Consider the following 13,735-nt stretch of genomic DNA (forward strand, 5'->3'; position numbering starts at 1 on the left):
ATTACAGACAGTAATGAGCTGCCATGTTAGAAGAACAGCCAGTACCCTTAACCTCTGAGTCCCTTTTAGAGAATTTTCTAAGCTCTTTCATATATTGGGTCATGGTGGCTTGCAGCTTCCGTTCCTTCATTTGTTAGATCTTAGATTCTGTAGCTAGACTGTCTGAGCTTAAAAATTTGGCTAAATGAATTGTATCGAGATGCTGTTTCATTCCTTAGATTCACTATCTGTAAAATAGGAATGATAATTTCTTAGAGCTTCTGTAAAAATTTAGAGTGATAAGACATTTTGAGCATTAAAAAAAAGGGTGTGGAATAAAGAAAGTATGATCCACTGTTAAATCAGAAAGACTAATTATTTAAGTTATTTATATTTTCATCTTTTATTCTTACTTGTTTTTCAATTTTTTATTAGATATTTTCTTCATTTACATTTCAAATGCTATCCTGAAAGTCCCCTATATCTTCCCCCTGCCCTGCTCCCCTACCCACCCGCTCCCACTTCTTGGCCCTGGTGTTCCCCTGTACTGGGGCATATAAAGTTTGCGAGACCAAGGAGCTTCTCTTCCTATTGATGGCCGACTAGGCTATCTTCTGCTACATATGCAGCTAGAGGCATGAGCTCTGGGGGTGCTGGTTAGTTCATATTGTTGTTCCACCTATAGGATTGCAGACCCCTTCAACCTCTTGGGTACTTATTTTTGGATGTTCTGAGTTATTTGAATTTACAGCTTCATACTATTATTTAAACTGACCTTTATGAAACTCTTTTCTGTTAAATTTTAGGTGCCAGGTTCTCTAATGGATGTTAATGTATTGATAGCAATTCAGTTACTAATTGAACAGGTATCATTAGAAAAAAACACACTGTTGCTTCAACAAATGTATCAGTGTTTACTCTTTGACTTCCGTATTTGGAACCGTGGAGATTTTCCTTTTCAGATTGGTAAGACCAAGCTATCAAATAAAATATTATACAGTTGTTTTTGGAATGTATGACCGTCTGTGTGACTTTATTCCAGTTAAGTTATTTTTATATGAACATCTTATTTTAGGCCATATACAGTATCTTTCGACGATCATTAAAGACAGCAGGAGAGTTTTCAGGAAGAAGTATGGTGTGCAGTTTCTCCTGGATACACTTAGGATTTATTATGGGTATGACATCTTTGTTCCTTCTCAGTTTAGCTTGCTGGATTTTGTCTGACACTTGACTGAGTATGTATATAGCGTATTCAGCAGTTCAGGAACTCTGAAACTTCAGAGAAACAGGGTAATGTAGGGACTAAACTGATAGTGATAGATTCACATTTATCAGGTTTGTATGTTGGTTTTATTAGTTGTGTGGTGTTATTCAAATTACTCAAACTGTCTGTATTTAAGTGTTTTCATCTGTCTAAAGCAGATTAAAAAGTGACTATGACCTGTGATGGTTTTGAGAACTAAATAAGTTAATATGTTAAGACACATGCAAGTGTCTGATTCTTATTATTATAATTTTAGTTGTATAATGAATATTGTAATAATTTAATTTTTTTTCATTCAAACTCTTAAAATGTCCCTTTGTGTAGAGTACTTTCCTAATAAACACATTCATAGACACTGTGTTACTGCATGTCTGTAGTGCCAGCATTTGGGTATTAGAAGCAATAGGATCAGAAGTTCAAGGTCATTCTCAGCTACATAGTAAGCTGTAGGTCAGCCTATGAAAGAGTGTGTGTGTTGTATTGTATATGCCCATGGGGTAGAGGGGAGTATATGCACATGCTATGGATGCATAGGCCAACTTCTGAGTGTTGTTTCCGCTCCTCTTTGTTATTTTTATTTTTTTGAGACAGGGTCTCTCTGCCTTGGCTGTCCTAGACTGGCCTGTCTCACAGTGTCACCTTTAATGCTATGATTAAAGGTGTAGCTACCATGCCCGGCTTCTGGTGTCCTTTTTCTTGGAGCTGAGGGCCAAACCCAGGGCACATGCTAGGCAAACACTCTATAACTAAGTTACATCCCTAACCTCTCTAGTATGTTTTTTTCTTTAAGATTTATTTATATTTTTAATGTATGTTCATACACTGTCACTCTCTTCAGACAAACCAGATGAAGTCATCAGATCTCATTACAGACAGTTGTGAGCCACCATGTGGTTGCTGGGAGTTGAGCTCAGGACCTCTGGAAGAGAGGTCAGTGCTCTTAACCCCTGAGCCATCTCTCCAGCCCCTCTGGTATCCTTCTTAATTGCTCTCCATTGGTTTTTGAGGCAAGGCTATTATTACACCTGGAGGCCATCTATTTGGCTTGAATGGATATCCAATAAACCCCTAAAAAACCTTCTATCATCCTTTCCCCAACACTGGCTGCCACACTCCGCTTTTTACATGGGTTCTGGGGATCTCAACTCTGAAATTTAGGGTTGCATAGCAAGCACTTTATTGATGAAGTAAGTCAGCTTCCCAGGCCATGTGTGTGTGTGTGGAAGCCAGAGGGTAATCTTAGATGTCATCTTCCCTCAGATTCTGTCCACTTTGGTTTTTTGAGACAGGGACTCTTCCTTCCTGCCCTGTTGCTCACTATTTTGCTAAGGTGCATAGTAGCAAGCATCAGGGAGTTCACTGTGTCTACTCTCCTCCAGCTCTTTACGTGGGTTCTGAGCAATGAACTCAGGCCCTGATGATTGTGAACAAGTACTTTATAGACTTTATGGCATGTTCTTAGAAAGGTTTCCTTTTTAATTTTAAGAAATATATTAATTTCTGTGTGTTATGTGTGGGAGGGGGTGGGGTGTCATATGCAACAGCATGTGTGTGGGGTTAGGCCACTGTGAGACTTGGTTATCTCACACTACTGCATGGGTCCTGACACAGAGTCAGGTAATCATGCTTGGTAACAAGTGCCTTTCTCTGTTTGTTACTAGGCTTCATTTTTAACATCATGAATTCTTTTATTTAAAATTATCAAAGAATTTAAATTTAAATTAATATTTCAACTTTCACACTTCTGTTTTCTCTTTCAGGCATGGTTGTACATGTAATGAGCTATCTCCAGATGATATTCGAACAATAAGGACTTCTTTGTATGGGCTAATTAAATATTTTCTTTGTAAAGGTGGAACCCATGAAGAAATACAAAGTATCATAGGTTACATAGCTGCTACTAACGAAGAAGAACAGGTAGTATAACCAAGATGAATTTCATTTTACTGCTAAATTACTTTGTCATTTTATAAAGTTATATACTTAATTGTCTAATGAATAAATTTTTTGGGTACTGTCAAGATATTACACAGTTAAAGAAGTACATTACAATTTCTATTTGGAACGTAGTTGCTATAACAAAATAGCAGAGACGAGCTGTCATAAAGAGTAAGGGTTGCCTTTGGCTTATGATTTAAGAGTTTTCCATCCTATTGTTATTTTCCCTTCTTGCTTCTGAGCCATGAGTCAGAACACGTGGCAGTAGAGCATAGTAGAGCAAATATGCTCCTTTTTGGCGATCAAGAGGCAGAAAGGAGCTGAATGGTAAGGAGCCAGGGACAGGAGTTAGCTTACAAAGGCATGATTCCATTTATTATTTCACCCAAAGGTAAGTACTCTTTCCTTTGTATAGCCCATTATAATCACCATTATTTAGCCATTATAATTTATAATCATTATTACAATCTAGTCACCATTATAATAGCCATTATAATCACAATAATGACTTCCTAGCCATTAGTCAATTGATGAAGTCAGTGTCCTTATGATTTGATCACCCCAATAGTGCCTCCAGCTAGTGACCATAAAAGCTTTCAGCACATGAGCCTTTGAGAAAGATACTTCATATTCAGATCATTACACAGTTGTTGTATCTGTCAGTTTTCCAGTTTTTGTTTGTATTACCTGTCATCAACTTGAGAACTTAACTATATATAAACAATAGTATTAAGCAATATAGATGATTTAATTACAAAATTATTTTTTAACCTAATAGAATCTGCATCGTTAAGGGAAGTTAACAGATAACTGTGAAACAAGAGTATGATTGTCTTGTATGAGGTATTACAGGAGAATTTTACATGGTGGGGAAACCAGAGTAGACCTTCTATAGAAGATATATCTTAGGTGCAAAAAGGAAAGAAATCACACTAGAAAATGGGAGTGTGGTCTTCTCAGAGGAGAGTCACTCAGTGTATTTATTTTTAAAAAAGACTTACTTAATAAAATATATGTTTAAAAAAATAAAGCCGGGCGTGGTGGCGCATGCCTTTAATCCCAGCACTTGGGAGGCAGAGGCAGGAGAATTTATGAGTTCGAGGCCAGCCTGGTCTACAGAGTGAGTTCCAGGACGGCCAGGGCTACACAGAGAAACCCTGTCTTGAAAAAAACAAACAAACAAAAAAAAAAAGGGCTGGAGAGATGGCTCAGTGGTTAAGAGCACTGATTGTTCTTCCGAAGGTCCTGAGTTCAAATCCCAGCAACTACATGATGGCTCACAACCATCCATAATGACATCTGATGCTCTGTACTGGTGTGTCTGAAGACAGCTACAGTGTACTTACATATACATAATAAATAAACCTTTAAAAAAATAAAGAGTACATTATAAAAAAAAGAAGATATTTCTTTTCATATGGACAAACAATGAAGGAATGGTTTCAGAGATACTGAATATGTATAATGAAAGGCTATGCAGAAGGAAGTGGAAGAAACAAAAGAGATCAGAGACAAAAAGCACAGTCTATCAGATTTAGTTTAAATAACTGTTTGAGACATTCGCCCTTTTGCTGCCTGTGTACTTACATGAATTTTTTGTTTTGTTTTGTTTTATGTTGTTTAACTTGAAAAGCTCTTTGGAATCTTGGATATACTCTTCAGTCTTCTACGAACCAGCCCAACCAGAGGTCAGCTTTTCTTACTGCTGTTTGAACCAGGAAATGCTGACATACTTTATGCCCTGCTGTTAAATCAGAAGTACTCTGACAAACTAAGAGAAATCATTTTTAAGGTACAAAGAAATAATCTTTATATCTCGGCATTAATCAGTATATGAATTTGCTCTCTGTGTCTCTCTGTCTCTGTCTTCTCTCTCTCTCTACACACACATACACACACACACACACACACACACACACACACACACACACACACACATATTCATTCTATGACTAGATTATTTTTCATACTCCTTTAGTTTTTTATACATTTTTCATGTTATTTGTGAATTTTAAAAAGTATACCATAGAATTAAAATATAGTTAAGTAGTAGAGTGCTGGATTAGCATGCCCTGGGTTTATGCCCCTCCTCCAAATCTACCGTTACATCCAAAAAGGCGGCGGCAGGGGTGGGGGGCCCCTAGATAAGCAAAACTATCAAAATAGCAAATAAAATTAATATAATCAGATAAATCATCTCAGTGGACTACAACCATTTGATCATATTGTCTTTAATAAAAACTTCTCAGTTCTTCTTCGCCATGCAATAAGTCTATGTGGTACATCAGAACATTCAAGAGTTAGTGATAGCAACTGTGATATGGTGCCCCATAGGTCAAGCATTAGGTATTCTTCAGGTCGTAGTTTCCTTAGTCCTTATTGCAGTTTTATGAGATAAATACTCTCATTATTCCTATATTATAGATGATAAAATTGAAGCCAAGAGACTACCAGCTCTATCAAAACACACGAATGTATTTTATTTTCTATGGAAACTGTACAGACTCTGGGCCTTTGTGTGATACCACACATTTGAGCTTTTCATTCTCTAAAAGTAGAAGATTCAGGCATACTTCTACCAGCTTTTTTCTCTGAAACTCTCCTGTTTGGTGTACTTTGTTCCTTCCTGGCATTTGTTTTTACATTGTTATTAGAGTTATGTTATTAAGCATATTTTTAACACTTTATGTTTTGATCACCTATATTTGAAATCACTAAGTTTTAGAAAACAAAGATGGAATAAAAGGTCTAAAGTGGTTTATCTTTTGTGGTTGCTTATGGCTGGTTACCAATGAGGCTTTTCTTAGAAGAAGCATCTGCCCTCACTAGGGTTCATTCATGGAGAGGGAATATTTCTTTTAAAAATACTTCTGTGGGATTGTTTATGATATTCTGACATTATCCTTTAATAGTTTATAAAAAAAAAAATAACCTCTTGAATGGCATTGTCCTTACTCCTGGAAATAATGTGGCTAAGGTCAGCCTCTTCCCCCAATTTTTAGATATGAATTATTTGGGTTGCCTCACAAATGTTTTCTGTTCTTAAAAATTGGTTACTGTTAAATAAATGAGTTAAGAATGTTTTAGGCTGGGGCTGGTGAGATGGCTCAGTGGGTAAGAGCACCCAACTGCTCTCCTGAAGGTCCGGAGTTCAAATCCCAGCAACCACATGGTGGCTCATAACCATCCTTAACAAGATCTGACTCCCTCTTCTGGAGTGTCTGAAGACAGCTACAGTGTACTTACATATAATAAATAAATAAATCTTTAAAAAAAAAAAAAAAAAAAAGAATGTTTTAGGCTGCGTATGATGGCACATAGCTTCAATCCCAGCACTGGACATCAGGCAAGCCTTGTCTCTACACAATGAATTCCAGGGCAGTCAGGGATATATATAGAGAGATCTTGTCTCAGAAAGAACTTTGATGATGGCATAATAATAATAATAATAATAATAATATCAATATATCTTAACACTTGAACATGTTCTTCATGCCTGCTAGCTGTGTATACTACTCTTTTATTTGCCATATTTAGAGTTTGAGCATTATTTACACACATACAAACATATTTCAGTACAATATATTGTTAATGCCCCAAAATCCAATGTTTCTCTGCATCGAAAAGACTAATATTTTTTGTGACCAGGTCATGGAACAAATGTTGAAATGCACAAATGTTTATGAACGTAGTAAGCAACGTATCCGTCTTAGAGAAGTTGGCTATTCAGGAATTGGACTCCTCCTTAATGAAGCACCAGTTAACACATCTCTTATTAAAAACCTTGTTAACCAAATCATTAATACAGGTAAGACTGGGGCTGATAACAGTGATGTGTTTCAGAAATTGGTTTTTCTGAAACAGGGCTATCGGAGAAGCTGCTGTCTGTCCGTGGGATATGTTCTTCTAGCTGGGCTGTCTTGTTTGGCCTCAGTGGGAAAGGATGCACCTAACCCCGAAGAGACTTAATGTGCCAGGGGATGGGGGGATAGGGGTGGGCGGGTATCCAGGACAAGGGGGTGGGGGGAATTGGGGGAGAGGGTAAATGGGAGGGCACTGAGCAGAATGTAAAGTGAATAAATAATAAATATAAAATAAAATAATTGAAAATCTAAAAAAAGAAAAATATTTTCAATAAAAAAGAATAGATTTCAAAAAATAAAGAAATTGATTCTTTCTGCAAGATTTTTTAATGTCCCTTTTTAGGTTACTTTTTAAATTATCTATTACCTGATTTTCCAAGTTGTTCCTAAGATAATGTATTTCTGTAAGTGTTATTTTACCTTCTAGGACATAGTTTTAAAGTAAATGTCTACTGAGTAAGTAGCCAAGTTAATGACTGCCTTTCTAAAGAAGAAAGTATTAAATAAAATATGTTTAAAAAGAGCTTAAATTTTTAAAAGTACTTAAATTCTTAAAGATAAAATGAAAACTAATTCGAGACATTTTCTTTATAGTTTTTTATAATAATTTTTTATAAGCTTAGTCATAATCTAGAATTTATGGCAGATGCCCTACTTAGGTGGGGAAATTAAGTTGTCTTGCTTGATTCATTTACTAACTAGTTTATCACATATCATTTTTAATCCAAAATAGGTATATAAAAAAATGATAGTATTACATTCCGGCAGTATAGACAATATACTCAGGCAATCAAAGAAAGATAAGTTATCTAGGCTTAATTGTAGTATTATCAAACTGAAGTTTTGTGGGGGGAGAATTTGAACATAGCTGTAGTTCTCTTTGGAAAGTGAATAATTATTTCACCATTTATACAATAATAGTATTCTTATTTTGGATATCCATGAAATTTAATTTTTTACTTCTTTTTTATCATAGATCCTGTTATTAATTTCAAAGATCTATTATCTATAGTATATATCTGTCACAGAACACATGTAAATGTCAGAGTGGTCCTCTGTAGAAAGGTTAGTAAACTTTCAAGATATATTTTTACAATAACATCCTCAAACTATGACAGTGTTTTTCATTGAGTGGTTTGTGGCAGATGTAATTTTTTATTTGCTTGTTTCATAATAGTTACTATTTTTTAAGCAGTTTCAATTGGTCATAGTGATGCATACCTGTAGTTAACAACATGTGGGAGGCCCAGGCAGAAGGATCCTAAGCTGGAAGTCAGCCTGTATAGTATAAGACTAACTTAAATACATACATACATACATATACATATATATATTATATATACATAGACAAATGTTTATTTTACAAAAGAATTAACTTTATGTGATTATAAGAAATTAGTGTGTCAGTTTTTGTTTGTTGTTTGTTCTGCTTGAGACAGGGTTTCTGTGTAGCCCTGGCTGTCCTGGAACTCACTCTGAATAACAGGCTAGCCTTGAACTCAGAAATCTGCCTAGCTCTGCCTCCTGAATACTGAGATTAAATGTATGCAACCACCATGGCTTGCTCTAGTAAATGTTTTATTAAAAGTATTTACTAAATACTTTTCTAATATATTAAAAATAGTTTTCTAATAGAGAGTTTTAGCTTTACTTATTTTTATGTAAATATTCCCTTTCCACAGTCAAAAATTTATTACCATAAAACACAGTTCTCTACCAAAATCCTCAGTGTGTGTAACCTTCCTTCCTACTCCCTTTCCATCTTTACTCTTTCCTCTCCTGATGTTCCTTACTTCCTCCTCCTTTTTCACTTTTGAGACACAGTCTTGCTAAGTTTCTCATCCTCACTTTGAAGTTGTGAACCCTTCTTCAGAGTCCTGAGTGGCTGGCACCCACCACTACATCTGTTTCCAGTTCTGAACATTTCTAATGGAAGTACCATATTTCAAAGTGTCGTGACTTTTTAAATATATATTTTCAATTTTCATTTTATTTATTTATTTATTTGTGTGTGTGTGTGTGTGTGTGTGTGTGTGTGTTTGTGTGCATAAGTGTGAGTATGTCTAGCTGCAGTGAGAAAGGAAATTTGAGGACAAGTTGGAGAATTTGTTCTCCTCTATGTCTTCTAAAACCCAGGGATCAAACATAGGTCTTTAGGCTTTTTCCAACTAAGCCATCTTGTGTTTCTATTTTTTTATTAAGATCTTCTTAGGCATTCCTTTACCTATTTATAGTAACACATCTTTAGGATATGAAATGTAGTTGCATCAAAGTGTGTTCATTTACATTTCACATTTTGACAGATTTTGCATATTATCCTTCAAAATAATCAGCAGATTGCATTTTCACATTGTTCTGTATTAACTTTATCTTGACACTGAATCTTAATGATTGAAACAAATCATATAAATTGATTCTTTTCTGTATGAAATTAGATTGAGACAGCTCACATTCATTGTACATTGGCTTTTTTCCCATGTGTAAAACATAAAAAAGTCATATTTCTGAGTTATAAAATTATGAAAAATTGTTTGTGAAGAAAGCCCTGAGCTGGAAGAAAATAAATTGGAGTTTTGCAGCACTGGAAGAATAGTAGCACCATGACAGGTTACCTTCCTGAAGAAAATCTTCATGCTACTGCTTCTTCTTTGTGTACTAGCATTGCTCATCCATGCTAAAAAACTTGTCATTGGAACATTCATTAGAAAATGGGCAATGATAGAGTCAAATATATAGGAACTTATTTGCTATGTGATTAAAATATCTTAAAGATCTTAACCAAATTTCTGACTATTTCTAAAAACTGTTTTGTTGTTGTTTTCAAGACAGAGTTTTTCTGTGTAGCCCTGGCTGTCTTGGAAATCACTCTGTAGACCAGGCTATCCTCGAACTCATAGAGATTTGCCTGCCTCTGCCTCCTCAGTGCTGGGATTAATAGCATTCACCACTACCATCCAGCTAAGAACTTAGTTTTATTTCAAAGAAGGATCTCATTTAGGAAGAATTCTTACATATTGTAATGTGACCATTTATTCTTTAACTTTTTTAAGCTAAATAACAGCATGCATCTTACTGAAATTAATTTTTTGGAAGTAAAGTGATTTATCCTATTTCTTTGTTAATGCAGACTTACTAAAAAAAAAAAAAAAAAAATCTTCCAAAAGCAGTCATTAACTTGATTTGGAAAAAATTGGAAGTAGAAAACATTCTCCTTCGAGTGCTTGGGTTCTGTATTTGTGTGCCCTACTATAATACTCTCCAAGCATATGCCTGGCACATGTCCGCTACTCAGTAATAATCCTTGCTGAATAGGAGCAATAAGCTCATGAAAACATTTTTGATTAAGATAATGATCACGTTACTACATTTTATGCATACTGTCTTTAATACTTTATCTCAGCAAATTAACATCTAGCATGGTTTTTGAGAATCATTTTAGTTTTTGTGTTCTTTTAGCACATTCTTTAGTACATCTTTACTCTGTAAAAGAATAATATCAGATTAGGTAGAACCACAATAGCAAATAGTTCCAAATACTATAATGCTAGATAAGAACATACTCCTTCATGATAAAGATGGATCAGTGGGTAAGAGTGCTTGCACAAGCATGAACTGAGTGCAAATCCCCAGCACCCATGTAAAAAGCTGTGTGTTGCTGTGTATGCCTGCAACCCCAACATTTTAGAAGCTAGAGACATAAGGTAGCTGAGGTTCTCTGACCATTACCCTAGCTTCAGGTTCCATGAGAGACCCTGCTTCAAGGGAATGAGTTGGAGAGTGATAAAACAAAACACCTCAATATCCTTCTCTGGCCTCCATGTATATGTGTATTCATCTGCACACACACATTCACGTACACCATGCACAGGGAACAGAATCCTAAAGGATACCTTCTTATTGTTTCTCATTAAATTACTTTGTTATTAAAGTAATTGAAGAGACCTTTTCATAAAAACTTGTATACTTTGGATGAATTTTGTATTTTTTGTTGTCCTTTTGTTTTGTGTTCACTTTGCAGATATTACAGATTTTGCAGTCCCTGCCAGATGCAGCATACCAGATATCACAACAAGTGGGTTGGCAAGACACCTTTGTTAGACTTTTCTTTAAAGCAAATTTTGAAAATGTAAATTCTCTTAACAAACATGGGAAGACAGTTTCAGTGAAAGAAAATAAAAATATGTCAACTGAAGATGTTAAGAGGAACTTTGAAAAAGTTGATGATGAAAAAATGACGTTAGCTGACGTATCTTCAGACCATTGGAGTTTAGAAGATAGTCAGTCCCTGAACTCAAACACACCATTATTTCAAGAAGACAGCTCTGAAGGAGAATTATCTTTCAAGTCAGAGAATCAAGAAGAATTCTGGCATAGTAACACTTCCCATCTGAGCTTAGATCTCAGTGGAATTGATACATGTGAAATGAGCGATAGTGGAAGTCAAGTGCCAGACAGTTCACCTAGCACTCCATCTCCAGTAGAGTCTACTAAGTCATTTTCTATGCAGTCTGACAAAGAAAGAAGCGTCACAAATGAAATGGGCTTCAGTGATGACTTCTCTTTTCTTGAAAGCCAAGAGGTAAATTTGCTTGTCTTTCCAAATAAGATTTTTTTTTAAAGATTTATTTATTATAAATAAGTAAATTGTAGCTGTTTCAGACACACCAGAAGAGGGCATCAGATCTCATTATGGATGATTGTGAGCCACCATGTGGGTGCTGGAAATTGAACTCGGGACCTCTGGAAGAACAGTCAGTGCTCTTAACTGTTGAGCCATCTCTCCAGCCCTCCAAATAAGATTTTAATATTCTAGTTTTATACTTAAGTCCTTTGCGGTAGGTATATAAGCTCTTATTAATATTTTCCATTCATATTCTAAGTCTTGTGATCTAAAATTTAGAAGGGTGATTGTCACTTGTAAATATCTTACTTTTTGTTTGGTTTGATGTGTGTATATTTGTATATGTGTGGTAATAGGGAATGAGCATACTGGCTTGTACATGTTAGGTTATTTTATATTGTGTGTATGAATATTTTTCTTACATGTATGTTTGTGTACCATGTATGTGCCTGGTGCCTGTGGAGGTAAAAAAAAAAAAAGGGAGGGGGGTGCATTGGATGTCCTAGAACTCAAGTTATGTACGGTTGTGATCCATTACTTGGGTGCTGGGAATTGAACCTCTGTCTTTTGCAAGATCAGTAAATGCTCTTAACCACTGAGCCGTCTCTCCAGCCCACCATCAAGGTCTTGAGAACAAAGCTTGCATCGTATACATATTGTGTCTCCAGTCAATAAAGACATGTTAAAAGGGGGCAGGAGAGTTAGCAGTTAAGAGCACTTGCTTTTCCACAAGACCTGAGTTCCATTTCCAGAATGCATGTCAGGCAGCTCGAAAAGATATGTAACTCTAGCTCAGGGGGATCTGACAGCCCATTTTGGGCAGCTATACTCATGTGCACATACCCACACGCAGACATATATATCCACACATAATTAAAAACAATAAAAAATTTTTAAATGTTTAAAAGTGTCTTACGTAAACAATAGGTATATGTAGATGATTCTATAATGTATTTTAACGTTACCTTCACCTAATAACTTAGTATCATTTAATGTTTTTTATAGAGATGTGAAGAAGAACTTTTTCAGCTGCTTACAAATATTTTGAATTATGTTATGTGTAAAGGACTAGAAAAGTCTGATGAAGACACTTGGATTGAAAGAGGACAGGTGTTTTCAGCACTAACTAAACCAGGAATATCAAGTGAGCTGCTTCGACCCTCAGATGAAATAAAACTAACGTAAGCATTCAGTTAATTTTTTTTCAGCCCCCTTTTTGAAATGAGTGGGAGTCTAAAATTAAATACTGATTTCACTTATTTCAGTATATAGTAGAAGAAGAGAAGCAAATAAATGGTTTACTTTTTTTCTTTCTAGGTTTTACCATTCTGGTAGAATGTAGAAAGAAGTACAAAACAAATCCCAGTGTCAGGAGATTAAATGTATTTGATGTCAGGAGTGGTGCAGATGGGCCATGTGGGTGTTCTGTTTTTAGGTTTCTTAGAGTCCTCCATAATGATTTCCATTTCCAGTCATTTCCATTCTCAGCAGCAGTTTAGGAAGGTTCCTCTCACTCCACAGTCTCACCACTGTTGTTGTTTGTTCATTGACCTTATCTAGTAGAGATTCTAAATTCTCTCCTGTTTGGAGTCGGTTTTGTTTTGTTTTATTTTGTTGTTGTTGTTTGTTGTGTTGTGTTTTGTTTAGATTTGACATGTTTTCTGCTCAAATTTTATTTTTTATTTTTTATTTTTATTTTTTTATTTTTTTATTTTTTTATTTTTTGGTTTTTCGAGACAGGGTTTCTCTGTGTAGCCCTGGGTGTCCTGGAACTCACTCTGTAGACCAGGCTGGCCTTGAACTCAGAAATCCGCCTGCTTCTGCCTCCCAAGTGCTGGGATTAAAGGCATGCGCCACCACGCCCAGTGCTCTGCTCAGATTTTATAGAGTAGACTTTCTTTGCTTTACATGCTTATCTGAACTGCTTCTTCCCAGTAGATTCTTTTTTTTTTTTTTTTTTAAGATTTATTTATTTATTTTATGTAAGTACACTGTAGCTGTCTTCAGACACTCCAGAAGAGGGCATCAGATCTTGTTACGGATGGTTATGAGACACCATGTGGTTGC

The 13,735-nt window shown here is 35.6% G+C and overlaps 1 protein-coding gene across 1 annotated transcript in view; it reads left to right on the forward strand.

Moving 5' to 3' along the window:
* Nbeal1 (neurobeachin like 1) overlaps window positions 1–13,735 on the forward strand; it is a 162,006-nt gene that overhangs the window by 81,089 nt on the left and 67,182 nt on the right. Inside the window, exons 21-28 of the mRNA XM_021198528.2 lie at window positions 786–945; window positions 1,055–1,157; window positions 3,007–3,163; window positions 4,818–4,976; window positions 6,833–6,992; window positions 8,024–8,112; window positions 11,066–11,626; window positions 12,674–12,849. Coding sequence (XP_021054187.1) covers window positions 786–945; window positions 1,055–1,157; window positions 3,007–3,163; window positions 4,818–4,976; window positions 6,833–6,992; window positions 8,024–8,112; window positions 11,066–11,626; window positions 12,674–12,849 — 1,565 coding nt within the window. The remainder of the gene's footprint in view (window positions 1–785; window positions 946–1,054; window positions 1,158–3,006; window positions 3,164–4,817; window positions 4,977–6,832; window positions 6,993–8,023; window positions 8,113–11,065; window positions 11,627–12,673; window positions 12,850–13,735) is intronic.

This window comes from Mus pahari, chromosome 5 (genome assembly GCF_900095145.1).
Source record: "Mus pahari chromosome 5, PAHARI_EIJ_v1.1, whole genome shotgun sequence".
NCBI lineage: Eukaryota > Metazoa > Chordata > Mammalia > Rodentia > Muridae > Mus > Mus pahari.